The sequence below is a fragment of the Miniopterus schreibersii genome, assembly GCF_964146895.1.
Source record: "Miniopterus schreibersii genome assembly, chromosome: 18".
NCBI classification, from domain to species: Eukaryota; Metazoa; Chordata; class Mammalia; order Chiroptera; family Miniopteridae; genus Miniopterus; species Miniopterus schreibersii.
Window position 1 is genome coordinate 28,087,867 of NC_138121.1, and position 22,791 is coordinate 28,110,657.

At 55.2% G+C, this 22,791-nt stretch overlaps 1 protein-coding gene across 1 annotated transcript in view; it reads left to right on the top strand.

The window, feature by feature from the left end:
• Positions 1 to 21,707, top strand: part of JPH3 (junctophilin 3) — a 78,591-nt gene extending 56,884 nt beyond the window's left edge. Inside the window, exons 3-5 of the mRNA XM_081118001.1 lie at positions 13,576 to 13,700; positions 16,473 to 17,356; positions 19,845 to 21,707. Of these exons, the coding sequence (XP_080974127.1) occupies positions 13,576 to 13,700; positions 16,473 to 17,356; positions 19,845 to 19,925 (1,090 nt within the window). The 3' untranslated portion in view covers positions 19,926 to 21,707. The remainder of the gene's footprint in view (positions 1 to 13,575; positions 13,701 to 16,472; positions 17,357 to 19,844) is intronic.
• The last annotated feature ends 1,084 nt before the right edge of the window (positions 21,708 to 22,791 follow it).

Here is a 22,791-nt window from a genome sequence, read left to right on the forward strand (position 1 = left end):
AACTGACCCCACCCCCACCCCCACCCTGGCCAGGGCAACAGTGCAAGGTTTTAAACTCAGTGTCTTAGGGGTGTTTCTACTACCCCACTCCCTCCCCACGAGGCATATGCCTTTGCCTACCCCACCTCCCTGTACACTCTCACCTCTCTCAGGTCCCTGACACGTTGCTCCCTCCCCTGCCTCTGGGCCTTTGCACCTGCTGTGCCTTCATCCTTGAACTCTCTTCTGGCCAATCCTTCCTTGTCTCTCAGGCCTCGGGGGCTTGTGTCCATCCCAGAGCATTGCCAGTTCTCACTGTTCGTGGTTGTGTCCAGACCAGCGTTTCCCATCAGACCTTCCACTCCTGGTGGGCAGGACCTGCCCCTGTGCTTTGAGTTCCTGATGCCTGCACCTGTCCAGCCCGCCCACCCCGTCAGTGATCCCACCAGACCTACCCTCCCAGGTTGTGGCTGGTGACCTGCAGTGATTGAGTCGTGCTGTGGATGTTTGTGTCTGGAGGCGAATTTTCTACACTCCCCTCTGTCTTCTGTTTTGTTCCAGGAGCATGGTTTTCTAGAGTTCTGTCAGATTTTATAGCAAAGAGTATCTTTTAACTCAAAAAAACCCTTCATAATGAACGGAGTTCAAAGGCGACTCAGGCTCAGTGGGAGAGGGGGCTGCAGCTCTGGTCCTGCCCCACGGTGTCACCTGGTCCTACCTTTCCCTGCACACCCCCTCTCCCACCCCTTCTCACCCCACCCCCCAGCTGACACAGATTCAAACACAGCTGCTTGAACCTCTCCCTGCCAGCCCTGGGCTCCTTAATTTCTCCCTGAGAGAAATTCTCAACAAAACAACAACACAAAGCAGACTGGCAGGTGACAGGAGCTGGGGGAAATGGGGAGTGACTGCCGATGGATATGAGCTTTCTTTTAAGGGTGATGAAAATATTATAAAATTAGATTATGGTGATGGTTGCACAACTCTAAAAATACTAAAACCCATTGAATTATACCCTTTAAACAGGAGAATGTTATGGTATGTAAATTATACCTCCATAAAGCTGCTAAAAAAACACCTCACACACCAAATATCCACTAAGAACCACAGGGCTGCGTGCTGTCTCATTACTCTTTACAGAGATCCTGCATGGATCCTTATTACTGTACCCATTCTACAGTTGAGGAAACAGGTTCAAAGAGGTATAACCAGCCCCTGATAAAGTAGCTGGTGAATGGGGGACCTGGACGCCAACACACTCGGCCCCATCACACCTTCCTGGGTCCTGACACCAGTCTTATGAAGCCCAGAATGCTCATGGGGATGAAGGGTGGGGGTCAGGACTGCTACCTGGTGGTGACATCTGGCCTAGGATCAAAGGTTACAGATAAATGGAGCATTAATACCCCATAGTAGGTTAATGGTGGACCCCGAGAGATATGTCCAGCCAGAACCTCAGACTTTGGCCTTTTTTGGAAATAGGGACATTGCAGCCCTGGCCGGTGTATCTCAGAGGTTAGAACGTGTGCCTGCACACCGAAGGGTCGTGGGTTCAATTACTGGTCAAGGGCACTTACCTGGGTTGTGGGTTCACTCCCCGCCCCCAGTCGCCCCCGGTCGGGGTGCGTGTAGAAGGCAGCCAGTCAATGTGGCTCCTCCACATCGATGTTTCACTCTTTCCCTGTCCCTTCCTCCCTTCTACTCTCTCTGAAAAGCAATGGAAAAAATATCCTTAGGTGAGGATTGACCAAAAAAACAAAAAGAAAGAAATAGGGACATTGCAGATGTAATTAAGGTAAGGATCTTGGGATAGGTCATCCTGGATTAGGGTGCGTCCTAAATCTAACGGGTGTGTCCTCTAAGAGACGAGAAGGGGAAACACAGAGGCCATGTGAAGACAGACACTGGAGTGATATGGCAGGAGCTGCCCAAAATCGCCAGCAACAGCAGAGTTGGGAGAGACCTGGGACAGATCTTCCCTGGCGCCTTCAGAGGGAGTGTGGCTGTCTGGCCTCCAGACCTGTGGGAGACTCATTTTATGCTGTTTTAAGCCCCCCAGTCTATGGTCATTGTTACTGCAGCCCCAGGACACTTGTCTTGTGGGTAGAGGCAACTCCCAACCTCAGATCCACTCCACCACCCCACCTCCTGCCCCCAGGCCCAAACCTCAGACATCTGGGGCCCTTGCTCATCCCAGGCTCCGGTGCAGAGTGTCCCTCCGAGTTGGCATTTCCTTGACCCCCGTCTGTGTCCGGCTGCCTTTGTGAGTCAGCCTGGCTGAGCCCGCTGGTGCACCATTTCTTTCATTACTTTGGGCTTTCATTTTTCTTTCTTTGAAGATTTTTTCATAGGAGAAAAAATGGGGGTAAGGGAAGATGTGGCAGGAGGAGAGGGGCCAGCTGTCGCAATCTAGAATGTTTTCCAGCTTTTCTGGCAGCTGCACTGTGACCTGCCCCTCTTTGACGTTGAAACTGGGTCTGGCCAGATGAACTACGCATTCCAGGGACCCCGGTGTGATTCAGGCTCCTTCCCCCATGTCCTGGCTCTGGTAGAAAATCCCATTAGAACAGTTGCAACAGGGGACTTTGCTTTCATTTTATACTGTTTGGCTCTGTTTGAATTCTTTTTTGACTTTAATAATTTTTTTAAAATCCTGCCAATCCCCTGCCTTACTCATGTGGATCAGCTTGGGCAACCGATGTGGATGTCATATACACTGCTGAGGGCGGTGGTCTGTAGGTCTTGTGACTAGTGCAGCGTCCGATTGTGTTCCTGAGAGGGCCCCTCTCAGTGTGTACCTCAGAGCCGGTCCTGCCCACAACCCTTCAGAGGCTCTTTCCTGGCCTTGGGATGAGTGAGGCCTCTATGAGCCAGCTCCTGCCCCGGCTCCTTTCTCTACTTGGGCCCCTGGGTGCACCGTGCCCCATCCAGCTCCTTGCACTCATCTTTACCACCCTCTTGCTAGTCCTTCAAAGCCTAGATCACGATCACCTCCTCCAGGAAGCCCTCCCTGACCAGGTGTGAGCCCCTGGGAATGCATTCTCAGCTCTCATTCTCTCTGCAGCGCTTATATAACTGGTTACAGTTATAACCAGTGTGCTGTGGTTAGTTAATGCCTGTTTTGCCCTCTAAGTCCCCTGGTGCAAGTGCTGGGTCTTTCTTCCTCTCATGCCCTGATGCCTGCACAGGGCCTGACACAGTGGTAGAGCTCAAGGAAGGTTGCTGTGTGAGTGACTTAAAGTCAGTGCCTTGCCCTAGTCGGGTTGCTCAGTGGTTAGAGTGCCGGCCCGTGGACTGATTCCTGCCAAGGGCACATACCTCGGTTGAAGGCTTGACCCCCCGGCCCCACTCAGTGCAATCAATGTGTCTCTCTTACATGGATGTTTCTCTCTCTCCCTCTCCCTCTCCCCTCCCCCTCTCCCTTCCACTCTCTGAAAAGCAATGGAAAAAATATCCTCGGGTGAGGATTTAAAAAAAAAAAAGCCAATGCCTTTCCCGTCTCTGGTCTCAGTGTCCCCTCCTGCCACCTGCCACCTGGAGTGCAGTGGACTGACCCTACACAGACATTGGGGGTTCAGCCTTCTTGTGGCACTAGAAGAGCTCAAGGGTGGACGCTTGACCTTTGTGACTACCAGCTGTTGGCAGAAGGAGAGACGGGAGGTTTGCACCATTGGCCCCGGAGCGTGTGAGATCCCTGGCCGCAGTGCTCAGATAATGGAAGGGTGGGAAAGGCTGCTGTGAGTTGAGCACATACCTAAGAACCTCCGCCTCTCTGTCTGATGGGTCTTCCCAGCCAGCTCGCCTGCTGCCCATAACAATATAGCAACACAATGTGAATGACAAACAGTGGGGATGTCCCTCAGTAATTCCCATGTGCCAGTGCCGGTTGTGAGCGCTCAGGGTGGCAGGATGCCCAGGAGATGCACGTTTCCTGTGGGGTGCACAAGCTGGGCCCTGAGACAGAGCCCCAAAGGTGTACAGAAATGTCTCACTAGCAAACTGGTTTATTTGTCATCCCTGACCTGGTTGGAGCGCCCAGGCCTACCTGGGAGGGACATTGGGACCAGGTGGGCCCTGGGAAGGCTGCTCTTTACCCGTGCCTGTGTCACCATCTCTTCTGTCCCTGGGAAAGGCCTTCCGTGCAGGATTTTATTTTTGAAGATGTGACTCAGTCAGATACAGAATTGAATTAACCTGACAGCTCATCTTCACCCCCAGGTGTTGTTCCAGCTTTGCCGACCCCCACTTGCCTGAGCTGGGCTTCCCTTCTTTACACACCTCTCCCTGCTCTGGCCCCCCACCCCCAGGAGCAGATCTCAGGAACCAATGAGGCACAATCATGAGGGCTTTAACAACATACCCACGTGGGCATTTTGTATTCTTTTTCTCAAAGAAGGCCCAAGCCACATAAACTTCAGTGCCGAGAGCCCCAGCTCCTCCCGTGCCCCAGCTTTAGCCTGATCAGGGCCGTGGTGCAGGACCACGCAGGCCTTTTTGGGGCACAGGTCTGTGTGTGAGAGTCCCCTGGAGTGCTAGTTCAGGCAGACGTCTGACCTTATGGAGTCAGCAGGGTGGGAGGGCCTGAGAATCTGTATTCTGTATGCCCCCAATGATGCAGATGATGCAGATTCAGGGACCTAACTGTGAGCAGCACAGGTGAGCCCTTGACCATCTCTGGCAGGTGCATCCCAGTCTGGTGGGGTCAGGCACAGTGAGTGAGTGGTCCCTTTGGATGGTGTCTGCACTGTTCACAGGGTTTTTATGGTAATCATACTGGCCCAGGGTTCCCCATGAGCTTATACAGAAATAAGTAGCAGTCTGCCCAGGAAGCCACCTAGCTCACAGCTTATCAGCTGATTCTGATTGACTGGTCAGGGCGGCTGAAACACAGAGGGTTCCCAGGCTGTGGCCAGAGCCTGGGAAAGAAGGCAGAGGTTGATTAGTGATGTCTGCTCAGGAAGGGCCATGGGAGCTGCCCCTGGCCTGAATATTAACCTCATTTCCAAGGCACCCTTGTCTATTGGATTCCTGAGATGAAGCAGCCTCAGGGCTGTGCCAAGAAGGGATGTTTCATTTGCAAATGGGAGGGCAGGGCCTCAGGGCTCCAGGGCCCTCTGCGTGCTCTGAACACAGCAGCTCCTTCTAACACCTGCTCCTTGCCAGTGCTGCTCCAGAGCCTTGGGTGGGCCGTACCCTGTGCCAGCAGGCCCAGGGAGGGCTGGGGGACTGTCTACATTGGGTCTATTGTTACAGGCCTGTGCCAGGAGCTCCATTGGTCCTTCCAGGGGTCTACTCCCTCTCAGCTCCGTGGTGGGAGCAGGGGGGACACCTGGGGAAAATCCTGCCTGAGTCACATGAGGGCAGCAGGGAAGGGCCCTGGGGGGGGGGGGGGCGAGCACTCCCATCCTAGGGAGGAAGCAGGGCTGACTCAGGCACCTGCAGCCCCCTTCCCCACACATGTGCAGGGATGCCACCCAAGGTTGAAAGAATACAGCTTCCAAATCCTCCAGCATTTACTGCGTGCTGGGAGCATGGCCTGTGCCATTTTAGTTAATCCTTGAGATGGCTCCATTTTACAGACAGGAAAACTGAGGCCTATGGGGTCTGGTGACCAGCCCAGGTCTTTCCACAGGTAAAGGGTTGGGCCTGTCAGGAGGGTCCCCACCTTTCCCAGCACCCTCTGAATCATGATAGGCAAAACCCTGGACTTGGAGGCAGTGACCTGTCTATGCCCCAGCAGGTTCACAGGGACTCTCAGGGTGTCCTCCCTCCAGTGTGTGGTCTGGGATCCACTTAGGGGACACTCCAGGCAGAATGTGAGAAAGGAGTGGGAGTTCACACTCACCTATGCCATCAGCTAGTACTTCTGAGACCTTGCCAAGCTTACGAATCCCCCTTCAAAAGACAGGTTCTGGCCCGGCCAGTGTAGCTCAGTGGTTGGGCATCAACCCCACGGTTGCTGGCTCAATCCCCAGTAGGGGGCGTGCAGGAAGCAGCCGATCAATGACTCTCTCATCATTGATGTTTCTCTCTCTCCCTCTCCCTTCCCCTCTCTGAAATGAATAAAAATATAAAATAAAATAAAAAAGACAGGTTCTGATTCTACAGATCAGGCAGGGTCTGAGAGCTTGCATTTCTGACCACCTCCCAGCTGGTGCTGCAGGCCCTGGCTCCCCAGGAGGAGCAAGGCTGCGGCTGCTTGCAGCTGAACACACTCAAGTGTGTAAGGTCGTCCTTGAGGCCACTGGCTCCCTTCCAGCACCTCCCCCTCCCCTGCCCCGACCCCTACTTCTCACAGCCCAGCCTGGAAAGGGTCTGCCTGCTTATGGACGATTCACCAGTGCTTGGACTCTTGGAGAGGAAGTCACAGGGCTTGCGAAAGGTACAGCCCCTCGTTCAGAAGGAGGATTGGCTCCAAGCTGAGTGGGACCAGCAGCCTGTTTACCAAGATACATTTCCTCAGGCAGCAAGGGGACAGAGCTGGCTGGGGGGTGGGCAGGGAGGCCCTGGAGGCAGGAGGAGGCTGCACTGGCAGGCTGTCCCTGGCTTCCTTGCTGAAGGACCCTGGGAGGTGAGGTTTTGGTCCCCTGAGGAGATGGGGGCTTCAGGAGAGGTCATAGCACCGCACAGCAGACATGCAGAGCAGGGGGATCAGGTTCGAAAGCTGGCTTCCAGCTTCTCTGGCCTCAGTTTCCTCATCTGTAAAATAGGAACAACACTAATTCTATTTGTGGGCTGAGCCCTCTGTTAGCTGATACTTGGCTGCAGGGCCTGGGGATCCCAAATCCAAAAGAGATGGCTCTAGTCCTCCAGGGACTGACCAGTGGGCCTGGCCTCCAGGGCTGGGCTATGCTCTGGGCACTGGTTCAGAGGGGCAGGAGGCCTGCTGCACACCCAACCCTGGTTGTGGGTCCCTCCCTCCAGGAGGCAGGGTTGCCTTGGCAACCGCAGCTGAGGAGGAACAACTTGCTCTAGGCTGGGCTGCCTCCTGTTCAGCACAGTGGTCCCAAAGCTGGCGTTGCTTTGGAGCCAGGGCGAGAGGTTTTCTTCCTTTGCCTTAGAATTTAGTTTAGTGGGAGCACCCCTGAGCCACCAGGTCAGTGGGACTGGATTGAACCAAAGGCCAGAGTGTAACTGCAGGATTAGCAATGGCCGGTGAGGAAGAGATGCTGCAAGTAAAAGGAATCTGTGGAAAGAAACCGCAGATACTGCGTTCACATGCTCAGGCTGCTGGAAGCACCCCAGACTGGACGCTGAAGCAGCAGGGGGTCTCTCTCCTGGTTCTGGAGGCTGCAGGTCAGAGATCCAGGTGCTTGCTGCCTGCTTCTGTCTGAGGCCTCTCTCCTTGACTAGCAGATGGTGGCTTTCTCCCCTGTCCTTCTCTCTGTGTGTGTCTGTGTCCCAGTCCCTCTTCTTATAAGTGGATTAGGGCTCACCCCAAAGACCACATTTTAGTTTCATATCCTCTATAAAGACCCTACTTCCAAACCAGGTCACATTTATAGGTACCAGGGGTTAGGACTTCAACATGTCTAGTTTGGACACAATTCAACCCATGACATACACATATATCCTTTGTAAAGTTTAAAGATCTTCCAGGGGTGAGAAAGGGAAAAAATAACACATTTTTAAGATAGGAAGAAAAGTCCCCCCACCTCTCGGTGGCTGTCAGCGCCTGCTTCACCACGTGGGGGCCCAGAGCCCCTGGGTCTGAGACCTCGACTCCACTTACCCTTGTGCGATGCTGGGTGGTCCCCTCATTTCCGTGGGCCTTGGTTTCCTCATCTCTGAAATGTCACATGGAGATCTGATCATCAGTGCTCCTGTCCTGTGTCACGAGCCTCACCCTCTCGGCTGGGTCACCCCTGTCTGTCAGCATGCTCTGGCCCACATCTCTCCTAGGGCAAAGCCTCAAAGGCACAGCCACCCATTTCCTGCCATTTCTCCTCCATGGCTGAGAAGATGTGGACAGAGAGACAGACGTGGTAGGGGTCGGATGGGGGGATCCTGATTCAGGGAACCTAGCCAGCTGATTGGCGGGAGGGACCGGCACTGCTGTTTCTATTCAACAGTGGTATATCCTTCCTTAAAACTCGGAAATCTGTACTGTACCCGACCTGCCCAATGCACCCTGGACTCCGCCACCACTTTCTGGGGGCCCCAGGCAAGTCACTCAACCTCTCACGCCCCAAGTTTTCTCACCTGCAAGAGAGGGACTCACTGACCTCCTGGAGTCGGCGTGACTCCAGGAGCGTGTGCGAGGGGCCTGAGCACATGGAGGGTGGGTCATCAGACCTGGTGGCCGTCCGTGGGCAGGAGGTCAGACAAGACAGCGTGGGAGCCCGGCATGGGGCCAAGGGGCACCCAGAAGTGTTGGCTCCGTTGTTCCTGCCCAGGCTGGGGCTGACCAGCTGGCTCTTAGCCCGGCAATGGGGAGCCGAGTGGGTGTGACTTTCTGTAAAGCGAGCGCTCTGCTCATTTACTTACATAACAGGCCTGATCGCATTTCCGTGTATTGATCGTTTATTGAGACACATTAGGCTCTGGCTGGAAGGCAGCTCCTCAGCACATATTTAACGACGCAGAGACAGTGGGTGAGCGGCACGGCGCTGCTGCGAAAGGAAGCATTTTCCGCTAACATGAAATTATCATTCCCGCACTTGTGTTTCCCTAAATCCTGCTCTGAGATACTAGCTTTTCTTCAAGGAAACCACGGTTTTCTATTTTGCCCTAAAGATGCCTGTCCTCCCGCAGGCCCTGTGTGGGGTGGGGGGGACATAAACAGATCTGGCACCGCCCTCTTGCAAGCAGGAGGCCACCTTGCACACTGACAGACAGAATGGAAAAGTATTCTGTGTCAGGCAGGCACCGGCCCTGCCTCCTCCTCCAGCGACCCCAGCCAGGCAGGAGCACGCCTGGCACCCCCAAACCGGGCTGAATGGTAGCCCCCAACAGACGGGTCCACCAGGAGCCTGCGAATGCAGCCTTCCTTGGAAAAAGGGTCTTCACAGACGGAATCGAGTGATAGATCTGGAGATGCAACCATCCTGGGTGAGGGACGCCCTAAATCCGATGGCTGGTGTCCCTGTAAGAGACAGAAGAGGAGCCACAGGCACACAGGGGAGAGTGCGTGTGAAGATGGTCTTAGAGTGATGCAGCCACAAGCCTGGGGACGCCTGGAGCCCCCAGGAGCTGGAGGAGGCAGGAGGGACCCTCTGGCATTGTCTCTGGCGGGAGCACGGCCCTCCCCACGCCTGGAATTCCAACTTGGTGGAGGATTGGGTCTCAGTCCTGGGCCCCACAGGAGGCTGGTCCCGCCTCCCTCCCCCACACGGATGTATGTGCTTTGTCTCCCGTAGGTGCTTTGCCAACCAGCTGCCTTGCCCCTGGTAATAACGAGGGAACCAGCTCGGCAGCAGAAATCCTAACCCGCCAGCCCTGGCCAGCCATCGGCGTCCAGATCAGAGTGTAGAAGTCTCAGAGTCAGTTTAACTCAGAACAGAGGATAAGAGGACACCCAAAGATGGAGACAGCTGGGCCCAAGCCACCATCCCTCAGCTCAGAGACCTGTGTGGCACTTGGGGCCAAGTGGGGGAAGGAAAAGGAGGAAGGATGGGGCGGCAGGAGGAAGGAAAAGAGGCGAGGAGCCTGGGGGGGGGGGCCGGAAAAGGGAAGGAAGGGAGAGGAAAGAAAGAAGTTGTGGGGGGAGCAAACGCACGTCCACACAGCCGCGCACAGCCGTGTTCCCAGCAGCACAAGCGCCAAAATGTGGGAGCATCCAAGTGCCCACCGGTGAATGGCTGGATAAAGTACGTGGGGCACCTCCATACAGTGCATTAACCATGCTGTGGAATATTATTCAGCCCTGAAAAGCAATGACGTGCTACAACGTGACACTCAGTGAGGGAAACCAGACACAAAGGCCACATGTTGTCTAATTCCATTATGATATGCCCAGAACAGGAAATCCTTAGAGACAGAAAGTAGATTGATGGCTGCCAGGGTTGGGGGGGGGGGGGAGAGTGACTGCTCACTGGTGGAAATGTTCTACAGTTAGACAGTGGTGATGGTCGCACATTTCTGTGAATGTGCAGCCATGGAATTGTAAGCGGGTAAATTGTGTGTTATGTGAGTAAGCCTCAATAAAGCTGTTATAAAAAAACAGGTAGGAGGTGGCAGTAACGAGGTGCAGAGGACACCTCCACTGGGACCTGTTCTGGGTCCCTTCTGAGGAGTCACAGGGTTCGCCTCAGAGGCTGCTGGGAAGGATGACAGTGTAAGCTCTGGAGGGCAGAGGCTGGTGTTGTCTCTCTCCACAGGCTGTGGGGACAGTCATGCGTGTGGAGCCTGGTCGCTGGCCTTGTGCAGGAGGGGAAGGAGAGGCCCTGGGCAGCCCCCCCGGGTTGTCTGGCAGACCAGGACTCCCTTGTCCCACCTTCCTTGGGGCCTCATCGAGGCATCATCAGCCTTGAGGCCGGAGTTCCCGCCAGTCTCCTTGGACTTTGGGGGGCTGGCAGGGAGGAGGGACTGGGTGAGGCGGGACCTCATAACATCTGACATCTGTTTGGTGCCTTTTCCTCTAAATGTACCCAAAGCACATCTCCAGTTCTGAAAGATGGCCATTCACGTGGCCTGAGCAGCATACGTGTGTCTCAGCCCCGCTTCCAGCTGCAGCCCTACCTGGGCACTCGGGAGATTTGCAAAACCGGCTGCTGCTTCGCTGGCACAGGGAGCCTCCCAGGTGGGCCCAGCTGTGTTTGTGCCTGTAGCTCCCTAGAGTCTCCAGAGGCACTTGGGCAGGATCCTTCCTGCCTCTTCCAGCTCTTGGTGGCTCCAGGCATTCCTTGGCTTGTGGCCACCTCACTCCAGTTTCTGTCTCTGTCTTCACATGGCCTTCTCCCCTGTGTGTCTCTGTGTCTCCCCTCTTCTTATAGGGACACCTGTCGTTGGATTTAGGGCCTATCCTCATTCAGTATCATCTTATCTGAACTAACTACATATGTACTATTTCCAGATAAGGCCACGTTCACAGGCTCTAGTGAATTTGCGGGGAGACGCTGTTCCCCAGTACACGATCCTTCCTGAAGCAGACGGCTGGGGAGGACAACACCCCGAGTTACACCTCGTGTCCTAGATGCCTGGCCCTTTTCTGAGCTGGAGGAAGAGAACTTGGGTCATTGACTAGGCCAAACCCCTAATGGAATATGGAAACTCAGATCTCCATGCCTCAGTTTCCTCAGTTGTCAGAGGGGAGTGATATTACCTGTGCCTGTGTTAGGGTGGCCGTGGATGCGAAGATGAGCGCTTTGAGAAACAATGTCAGGCGTCCTGTTGCAGTGTGTGGGAGACCTCTGGCCCCAGGCAGAGTGTCTGCTGGAATACGGGTTGAGGACCAGTGACAGGGCCCAGCACAAGCCCCCCCACATCCCATGGCCCCTGTGCTGCACCCATCTTCTCTAAGCTTTTTTTTTTTTTTTTAAATATATCTTTATTGATTTCAGAGAGAGAGAGGGAGAGAGAGAGAAACATCAGTGATGAGAGAGTCATTGATCGGCTGCAGCCTGCAACCAGGGCATGTGCCCTGACCGGGAATTGAACCCTGATCTCCTGGACCCTAGGTCAATACTCAACCGCTGAGCCACGCCCGGCCGGGCTCTATGCTTCTTTGTCTGCTCCGCCTCTTTCCGTGGCTCTGGCACCACAGCAAGCACACAGTAGGTGCTCAACAAGTGCTGAATACGGGCATGAATGGGTGGGAAGGCAGATCTCCTTTGAAAAGTCCCAGGCCCATTTTAGTCCCTTGGTCACCAGCACTGCTGACAGCTGGGTGGCCAGGGGCTTCGTCCTAAGGGGACCCAAGATAGAGCATTGCAGGCCATGTCAAGCGGACCTGCCCTCTCGGAGCTGACCCTGGTTGGGGCAGCACACATGAAAATCCAGTTCTGAGCTGGGGGGGGGGGCTAGGCTGGAGACCCACCAGGAGATCACATGCCCACTCCTCTGCAGAGGAGAGAGGACAGTGCTGGGGACAGGCGTGCGCTCAATCCGGAGTATAGGGCAGGCTGAGTTAGTTCACTATGGCGTGTGGCCCAAGGGCAGAGGGGCTGATGCAGCAGAACAGTAAATAGGCAGTGAGGGGACACAAAACTTAGTGTCTCCCCCTTGTGTGCAGCGGTTCTCAGACTGACATCCCCGGACCACCAGCAGCATCACCTGGGAGTTTGAGGAATGCCAATTCCAGGTCCGTCCCCGACCTGCTGATCAGACACGGGGGGGCAGCCAGGCTGGCCGGGTTTATTCGCACCTCGAAAGACCCTATTTCCAAACTAAGGTCACATTCCCAGTTTCCAGAAAGGCAAAGCTTGCGAGGACACCAGTTCAGTACAGGTGCTAAGGGTGGACCTTGGCGGACATGGGCAGGTCACCCCAGGCCCTGCCTGTGCATATGTGACCTTATCTGTTGCCCCTGAGGTTGCATATCCATCCCCTGAGCTGCCTACAACGGCTGGCCTCCCGTGTTGGTCATCCCACCCTCTGGTCAACAGCAGCAGAGAGGGTTGGTTTTCATGACCACTGCTCTGGGGTCCCAGCTGGCTGTGGGAGTGGGGGGGGGGGTGCAGGCCTGATGAACATTGGGGGCGGAAGGAAGAGTGTGATTTAGATGCAGCCTGTGGAGTGGCCAGCAAGTGAGGAAGCCCCAGAGCTAAGTGGCCTCCCACCCCACCCCCACCCCAAAGGTGTCAGCCAGAGGGGTCTCGCCCCCATAGCCCTCATCCATCCAGGAGCTTGGCTGCTGGCAGAGTCCTGAAAATCTCATTTAAAATTAACCTTTGCGCCCAGCCAGGTGTGGCTCAGCGGTTGAGCGTTGACCTAGGATCCAGGAGATCACGGTTCGATTCCCAGTCAGGGCACATGCAGGAGGCAGCTGATCAGTGACTCTCATCATTGATGTTTCTCTCTCTTTCCCTCTCCCCTCCTCTCTCTGAAATCAATAAAAATATATTTTTTAAAAAAGTTAACCTTCGCAATGCGCTCACTAGGTATTCTTTATTAAAAGCACTTGTTTTATTTTAGGGTTGGCACAGCATATCCTTTTTATACATGTGTGAACGTATGTATGTAAATACACGTATGAGGTTGGTGAGTTAACGCTTGTGGTGTATATACTAAGCGAAGCTGTGGAAACCAATAGTGGCCCCCTTACGGGTGTTTCCCATTCTCTCACGTGTGCTGCGTGCGTGCTGGGGAGCTCTGAGCAGGTGGGGAGCAACATGCCCTCCTGTCTAGGAGTGCACGGTCTCGGTGGCATTCATGACAGGCACCCATCAAGGCGGGTCAGTGAGCACTGTGATGACAGGGCCACAGGACCCAAGGGGTGGAAGGACTCAGCAGACCCCACCATGCTGGCAGTCTCTCTAGCCTGGTTGATGCCCAGTGATGTTCGCTGAATGAATTAATGAGAAATCTGGAAATCTGAGGGCACAAATCCCTGGGCGACCAGCACCCTGTCCTGGCCCAACCCGCTGTGGGGATCGGGCTGCCCAGCCCTCTCTGCCTCCTGCGCCTTCACTGTCCTCCCTGTCTCTCCCCACCCAGGACCTCCCACTCCCGGGCCAAGGCTGAGGCAGCTCTCACTGCGGCTCAGAAAGCCCAGGAGGAAGCACGGATTGCCAGGATCACTGCCAAAGAGTTCTCACCTTCCTTCCAGCACAGGGAAAACGGTGAGTTGGGTGCAATGTGGGGCGGGGCAGCTGGGTGTCCTCCAAGGCCACATTCCAGCAGGTTCTGCCCGCTGCCATCTCCCCTTGTGTTCACTCTCCTTCATGATGATGCGTGTCCCTGCAAGGGGCCTTGGCACATGCCTCCCTCAGACACACGTTGTCGGAGCGTGTGCGGTTTCAGCATCTCTCCCTGCCTCCAGGGCTGTGTCCCTGCGTGCACGCGTTTCCATGCATCACTCTCCTGCTTTCTGTGATGGTGAACGTCTGTGCTCTGCTTGTGCATGTGGCCTCTCTCCCTGCCCTTCTCCCAGTGTTATTCTGCAGCTTCGTGATGAACCAATTATTCTGTAACTGCTCTGTCCAGCAAGGTGGCTACTGGCTATGTGGGAACTGCAGCTAGTGTGGCTGAGGACCTGGGTCATTAGTTTCACTTGATCATAATGATCTATATTTAAATGTAGACAGCCATGCCTGCCTACAAGCAGCCACGCTAGACAGAGCGGCTCGGGAACAGTGAGGGGAGCTTTGCCCATGTCCTTCAGTGGGAGCTGGGAGGAGCTAGAAGCCACTGCAGGTTAGCCAGATCTGTGACCCTTGTCCTCTTGGGAACAGACCTGAGGGAGGCAGAGAGGGCTGGAGAAGGGGGGTATTTTTTTTAAAAAAATATCTTTATTGATTTCAGAGAGAGGAAGGGAGAGGGAGAGAGAGAGGTAGAAACATCAGTGATGAGAGTCATTGACTGGCTGCCTCCTGCACGCCCCACACTGGGGATTGAGCCCATAACCTGGGCATGTGCCCTGACCGGGAATCCAGCTGCGATCTCCTGGATCCCAGGCTGATGCTCAACCACTGAGCTATGCCTGGCTGGGCAGGGGTATTTTTTTTTTTTTAAAGGGAGAGAGAGAAACATCAATGATGAGTCATTAATCGGCTGCCTCCGGCACGCCCCCCACTGGGGATCATCCCAGGCATGTGCCCTGACTGGGAATCAAACCTCAATCTCCTGTATCATAGGTCAATGCTCAACACCTGAGCCACGCGGGGTGGGTGAGAAGGGGGCTATTGATGAGAGGCCTGCTGAGGCTGAGGTCCTTGCAGGCCAGCCAGCCACCCTGTCTCCACCCTATTTCCCTCTGGCCTCACTTAGAAGCTTCCTTCAGCAGGAAGCCCTGGAGAACGGGTTAGACTGCTTCCCTCAGGCCATGCTCCCAGTGGGGGGAGAAGCCCTGGAGGTTTTAGGCTGGAATCTGCTATGTGCCGTCTGTATCCTGAGGCCACGCCCTGAGCTCTCCTCCTGGAGCCCTGGGGCTCCTGGCCTCACTGGGAGGGTCCTGGCCTTTGGGGCAGCTGAGGGAAGCCAGGCTGGCTTCTGGGAGGCAGGAGGACCCAAGATAGGGGACAGAGGTGTTGGAATTCAGCCACACTTGTTCTTTGCATTTTCACAAGGATGCTTCCAGGAATGTCATGTGCTTAGGAACTAATTTTAGCTGAGAACAGTCTCCAGGTTGGTGGCGCTGACAGGGTGCTGGAGCGGAGCATGGGGGCACCCTTCTCTGGGGGGTGGGGGGTTCCATGGGCTGTCCAGAGTTGCCCCCAGGGCTGTTAGTGGATAGACAGGCTCCCTGGAAGGCCACAGGACCCTGCAGGGTTGGACGTCCAGACTCACCTGGGGTCCTAGGGTGTAAAGCGCAGGGGCCTGGCCTCCAAAAAGTCCAGATCACAGGCAGGTCAGGAGAGTGATCATGGGAGTCCTGTAATGGGGCCAGGGTCTCCCACACAGAGCTATAGGGCCCCCCACAGGGAGGACAGTTCTCCATGTGGTTCCTCAGACACCCTCTGGCCTGGGAGGCGTGGGGGGGGGGCAGCCCAGCTCGTGTCCCCATCCCATGGCCTCAGAGGTATGGTAGTTGAATGAGACCTGGACTCACCTGCGCTGCACCCCCATGTGACAAATCGGTGCAGAAGCAGGAGGACTGACCATTTGCCCTGAGCCCCATACATCTGCCTCCCCAGCACTCAAGGGCCTCAGATTTCCCCCTCCAGAACCACGCAGGGCTCCCCTTGGAGGCCTCTGCCCTTTGGAATAGCCCTGGTGACTGTTCATGGTTGTTTACAGCTCTGTCTTGTTCTGGTCCCTGCTGTGTGTCAAACCCTGAAATTAGAGTAGGAGCCTCAGGCCATGTGTGCCACCAACAGCATGGTGATGTGTCTTCATAAACGGGGCGCCTGGCCACACTGAGGGTGCCATGTCCCCTAAGGCTTTCTCCTGCCCTGGTTCAGAGGATCCAGTATGGAAGCAGGGAGGGGAGCCCAGCCCCAGGTAGGGGGTGGGGCAAGAAGACCACCCCTGCTCTCTCGGGACAGGCCAGGCCACCAGAAGGCCCAGTGCCCCTAAGATGGAGGTGTCCTAGGTAGACAGGGCTCCCTCCCCAGGCTGAGACCCCATAGAAGGTCACTTAGGATCCTCAGGAGGGCTCCATGGGGGGTGGGCCCTGAGACACCCCCCCAGAGTAGGCTGGGCCCAAGGCCTTGCGCATGGAGACCAAGGTGCACTGGTCTGCCCTGCAGCCGGAGACCAGGGCCAGAGCTGCTGTACACCACTGCCTGTCGTGATCCTCAAAGCACCTCTGGGGTTGGTGCCTTGGGGGTCCGTGGAAGGACTTTGGGAACCACTGTGTCCCAGTCTGTTCTGCCATCCTCAGGTGAGACCTGGCCTCTGCACAGAACAGCTGAGTAACCCAATCTCTGTGTGCCACCCACTCCTCCATACAGGGCTCGAGTACCAGCGGCCGAAGCGTCAGGCTTCCAGTGACGACATGGAGGTGATCTCCATCGGGACGCCCATGCAACAGGAGAGCCCGGAGCTGTACCGAAAGGGCACCACCCCCTCGGACCTGACGCCGGATGACAGCCCCCTGCAGAGCTTCCCTGCCAGCCCCTCGGCCACCCCACCACCAGCCCCTGCCTCCAGGAACAAGGTCGCCCACTTCTCGCGACAGGTGTCGGTAGACGAGGAGCGTGGCGGGGACATCCAGATGCTCCTGGAGGGCAGAGGAGGGGACTATAGCCGCCACTGCTGGGGCGAGGAGAAGGCAGGGGGGTCCAGGGGGGTACGCAGCGGCACCCTCCGCAGTGGCCAGCCCGCGGAGGACTTCCGCACCCGGGGCTCGGGCCACAAGCAGCCCGGCAACCCCAAGCCCCGGGAGCGGCGGACGGAGTCGCCCCCTGCGTTCTCCTGGACTTCCCACCCTCGGGCCAGCAACCCCAGCTCGGGGGGCGCCAAGCTGCTGGAGCTGGATGAGGAAAAGCTGAGCAACTATGAGATGGAAATGAAGCCCCTGCTGAGGGTGGACTCCCACGTGCAGGAGGCACACCCCCAGAAGAGACGCTACAGCAGGGGGGCTCCCTGCCGGGGCCTGGGCGAGGACCGGGGCTTTGGGGCTCAGAGACTGAGATCCAAGTCCCAGAACAAGGAGAATGTCCGGCCGGCTGCGAGCACGGAGCCCGCGGTGCAGAGACTGGAGAGCCTGCGGCTGGGTGACCGGGCTGAGCCCCGGCTGCTGCGCTGGGACCTGACCTTCTCCCCACCCCAGAAGTCCTCGCCTGTGGCACGGGAATCAGACGAGGAGAACCCGGATGAGCTCAAGTCCAGCACGGTAAGTGGACGCCCGGCAGCCCTGGGGAGCAGGAGACTGAGTCCTGAGACTTCCATGGAGTCCTCCTCTAGTCAGGGGTGGGGTGTGTGTCAGGAGTGGCTTTTAGGGTGATGGCATTTGCTTCCACAGGACCGGGACCGGGACCCACCCCCACAGAAGCCATGCAGGGCTGGGGTGGCATTTCTTTCAGACAGGTCCTCAAGTGTTATTCCCAGGCTTGATCCTTATAGTGAAAGCACTTGGACGGTTTTGGAAGCTCCCAAAAAGAAAATGGGCAGCATGGGACCCCAGCCTTGCCCAGATCTTCCCCCAATGTGCTCAAACTTCCCAGCTGTGCAGGGGGTCCTCCCCTGTGCTAGAGAGTCCCTCCTGGTAAGAAGCCCTCACCATCAGTGTCTCTAAGAAGTATCCCAGTCCTGGAGGGGGACAGGGCCAGACACAGCAAATGGGCGTTGGCCTGGGTCAGGTCTTCTTTGTCCAGGCCACACCGATTACTTATGGACCAGGCACTGTGTTCCCATCTGCCAGAACACATGTGTGTCCTGCTCCAACAAAGCCTACTTTCTAATGGGCGAGATGGACAGTTCTGTGAGCCTGTCCATCCCACGACCCCCTTCCTGCCAAAGCCGTGGTTCTCTGTATGTGCCAGCGCTCTGGAAGTTTGTTAGAATGAGGCCTCTGATCCACCCCAGGCCTGTGGGATCAGTGGGTCTGGATGGGGCTCTAATCCAGGTTGATCAGGCCCTGTGCGGGACACGAGATGCTCAGGAGTGAGGATCGTGTCTTAGGTGTGAGACTCACAAGTACTACTCCCAAGGTGGGTGGGTTGGAGGAAAGAACAGAGACCCCTGGGCAGGACTCCATGTCAGGGGCTGGGGAGAGCTCTTGTACCCAAAAGGTACCACCTGGGACCCTTTGCCAGGGAGCTTCCACCTATAAGCGGACATACTGGTCCCTTGGCCAAGTGGCAGCAGGAAGGGCCAATGGGACAACTGCAGACCCACCCCCCAGGGTGATGCCCCTGTGTGGTCCCACACGATCCCACCCAGGACTCAGTGTCAGCCTGCAGGGCCTCCCTCACTTGCTGGTGGGCACCATGTGCTGCAGTAATACTTGTCTAAGAGGAACACTGGGGGCCTGTCTCATGGGCGTAGAGCCCAACACCTGCACTCCACACATCCAGACTGGGCCCCTGGGGCTTAGTGCTGCTGCAGGGCAGGGGTAGTGTCTGTCCACCCCCCAAGAGGAGTCCCACAGTGTCAGGATGTAGTGTCCCTTGGAAGAGAAGCTTCCTATCAAAAGACGGGCTGCTGGCTGGCCCTTGAGGGCATTTCTGCTTCCCCTTGAAACCACTGTAAGCATGTCCTTCTTGCTGGTCGGCTGGTTCCTAAAATGCTTCTGCCCTCCCCATGCCCAAATCCCTCTAGACCCTCCTGGAAAACAGCCCTGGGACCTAAAGACCAGTTGTCACAACTCGGTTTCCCTCATTCTGGCAGCTGGAAGTGTGTGTGCATGCACACCCGCACGTATGTGGCGTATGTGCATGTGATGTGTACCACCCATGTACAGCTGTGTATGTATGGTTATTTTAGGAATAGCCAAATGATGGGCAGGGGTGGGAGATGTAGGAAGGGCTCCATATTTATCCCACTTAACCATGCTGGCACATCTGGGTGCTTTAAAATGGAACTCCCTTGGGGAGAGGTGCAAGGCTTCCAGCTGGGCTCTTGTCCTTACTACGCCAGACCAATACCTGGTCCTGAGGGGCAGAAGGGGAGGCTTCCGGCACAGGCCTCAGGTGCGGCCCCTGCACCCTCGCTGAGGCTTCGAGGATGGCAAACTCAGAGGAGAGCCTGTAGTCTGAGTGCCCAGGCGGGCTGGGGTCTCTGCTCCAAGGGCGTCAGGTACTTCACGCCCCAGGAAAGGCTTGAAGGGAAACAGTGCTCCTTCCTGCTCTCGAGGGAGGCCAGGGCTGCAAAGGATGGCAGTTAGCACAGAGCTTGAGTAGCTTACGGGAAGGTGGTTCTTACTGAGGAAGATGTGTTCAGGGGCCTAGTAGAGGGTTCTCCGGCTGAATTTAGGGGCCACTCTTGGTGGGCTGCGTCTGAAATTCAGTGACAATGTCTTAAGTCCCAATTGTACAGAGCTGGAGGCAAAAATAATGTGGGTGTGGGGATGTTTACTTAAGGAGAGACCTGGGGCACAGGAGGGAGGGCAGACGAGTTTCCAGAGCCTCAGGGGTTCCACGGGCAGTGACTGCAGACAGAATGGAGCAGGCCGCCCAGTCCTCAGCTCTGACCGCTGAAGGGCATCGTGCTCTAAAGAACTTTGTCTTCCCACCGTTTCCCTGGTGGTCCATTACCCTCCCACGCTGAGGGACCTCCCAGTTTGGCCCCAGGCTGGGCGGTGGGGGTGGGGTATGCCCAAAGAGAGTGAGCGCTCCAGACCTGGCCTCGGGCTCACCTCTTCTCTCTCCCTTCTCTTCCAGGGCTCCGCGCCCATCCTGGTAGCCATGGTGATCTTGCTAAACATCGGAGTCGCCATTTTGTTTATTAACTTTTTCATCTGATGAGACTGTCACATTAGCAAAAATACCAGTTGGTGTACAAAAGGGGAACGTTAAAAGCAAAACAACAGAAAGGAAAGGATCATAACTCGGACAGCCCACAGCTACTTCCGAGTTTCTTCACAGGACAACACGATTGGGTATTACTCACAGTTTGCCTTTTTTTCTGGGTAATGTTTTTTGGATTTTAGCCAAAATTCTTTGCTTGTATAACACTATGCTGTGTGGCATGGCAGAAGGAGGCCAGCACGCCGACCCTCCAGCTTGAAGTGGAGAGAAAAGGGATCCCGGCAAATCAGCGGCAAAAAAAAAAAAATCATCACTGTCGTCATTGTCATCACACTCCCACCTGGGATGGAAAAGGAGGCAGCCGAGGAAGACCCCTCTGAATGTCCTGCAGTGCCCGGCGGGGGGGAAGCAGCTGCTGTGAGGTGTGACGTGGGAAGCCAGTTAACTCTGCTTCTCCTCTCTGTTCTGGAATAGCGGTGACAAGTATGGGCGCGAGGCATGGGGAAGACAGTGTCCCATCCTGGCTGGCAGCAGCCTGGGCCTTTTTCTATTTTAAATCTGCTGCATAGTTAAGGAAGCAGAGGTCTGTCTTCTCTTCTCTTCCCCATGAAACAGGTCATAGCCCTGCCCTTGTCTCGGCACTGCCCCACGGCTTTCCTCGCAAGGCCAGATGCCCACACCAAGTCTTACAGCGAGTCCTCATTTCCCTCGCTGTCCTCCCCACTTCACCATCCTCCCACCAGACCCCAGGGGAGCCGCGCTGCAGATGTCGAGGTGCGGAAGCCCAGGACTGGTGCCGGAGGACAGGGAGCAGTGTGGGCCCCTGGGCTCTCAGCAGGTGGCATTCTTGCACTTACTGTGCAGGACAGGTATCCAAGCTCTCATGTCCCTGTCAGACGTCTGTGGCCCTTACATGACATCACCTCTCACTCACTGAGCCCATAGGTTTCAACCTCTGTCCTGTGCCTGCAGTTTCCCCACAGATATGCCTATTCTTTCCAGATGCCTCATTCATCCTCCGGAGCTGGTCTGGTCCCAGGACAGGGAAGTGGTTGAAACCCATGGGCTTGAAAATTCCTGAGAAATCGTTGCATATCCATCTCCCCCAAAATATGATACAAAACTTGTTTCAGTCAAACAAAAACAGGTTCCTGGTGTTTCTGCCTTTTCTACCAGCGTTGCTCTGTCATCCAAACAAAAGAACAAAGCTCCAGAATGCTTGAGTGCTCTATGGTCCAGTTCTGGAGCCAGCCTGGCCAGCGTGTATGGACGTGTCTATGGGGCCATGGGCACGTCCATATACAGGTCCCCCTGTGCTCACACCTGAGAAGGTCCTTAAAGTGAGTTCCCACAGTAATCCTGGGTACAGCCCGTCTATGACTCTGCCTTGCTTTGCTTATGTTTAGCTGTTTCTCTGCTACCTTTCAAGCAGATTTCTTTACTACACTGCACTGGATTGCTATATTTTTAACCAGAAATAAACTAAAGATTAGAGCATGTTCCAGTTAAATTCAGTTTTATTTTTTTCTGTTACACATTCAAGCCCTGTTCCTTCTCACAGTTTGGTTTAGGTTGGGGTCTTTTGGGGGGCGTGGGGACATGGGAGGGAGGATCCGTAGGAAATACATTTCTGATAATATTGCTTTCTAAAGGGATATTACATCTTTTTGTACATCTTATTTTCCGTTCCTCTTTTTTAATATCAAGTGGTTGCTGCAGACCTGAAGTGAACCAAATAAAGATGCCTGCTCCTTGCAGCTCTAAGAATCACCCATGCTGGGATATGTGTTTTATAATTCTGTTTGCAACTCTTTGTAAAGATTACAGACTTTTTTTGTACATTCCAATAACTGCATGACAAAAACAGTACCTACAAATGCAGGTTACATATTTACATGCAAACACCATGAAGTTGTGTTAGATGCATAAAAGCAACAGCACAGAAGAACATCATTCAACAGAAGCAGTAGTGGTTTCATGACTAGGTGTCTCCATCACTAGTCCAGCTGCCAATCACACACGTGAAAACCAAATCAACACCCCTCAGCACCCGCAGAGGGCGGTGCCAATTTCCCTGCACTCCCAGTGAATTCCATCTAGACCAAAACATACTGGGTCTGAGACTCCGGAAAGCTCCTTTTTAATTGTTCCAAACAGTGTGGTTAGAGACCAGGCTGCCTCACAGCATCCCTGCACACAAGCCGAATGCTTTCGCTCAGCCCAGCTTGCTTTTCCTACCTGCCCAGAGCTTCAGGTTTGCCCAGCAGGTGCACCAGTCACCTCACTCCAGGGCCAGGTCTGCTGACATGCTTCTCTTATGCACGTTCCTGGTGCATGTAAGTGTGCTGAGCTTGACAAGGACATGTGGGACTGTGGGGAGAAACAGACGTGTCACGGCTGGCCCCAGTGGTGCAGAGCACTGACAAGTTTTAATCAATCTGAGAGCAACCTCATGAGAGTCATTCCTCCCCTGACATGCTCTGGATGTGAAAACCAGAGGCAGAGAAATTGAGATACCCGAGAAACTGGGCTGAGGCCAGGGGGATGAGGGGTCACCACCCCATGCCCACCTCTCCTCACCACCCAAGGCTAGGCACCTGCACTCTCACCTTACCCTGAAAGAGCCGGAAAGGACACTGCCCTCTAAGGTCACCAGGTGACGTGTCGGCCGGTGCTTCACTGGTTCCACTTACCACAAATGTGAGGAGCCTTGTACACCAAATTTACTTGTGCTTTTAAGTCTGCTTAGTGCCTGTACAGTGCCTGGATAATTTCAGGCCCCTGAAAAACCCTCATCCATCCTTTTGAATCCTAAAATTTGCAATCATTAGCACAGAGATTCCCAAAGACAGAGATGAGG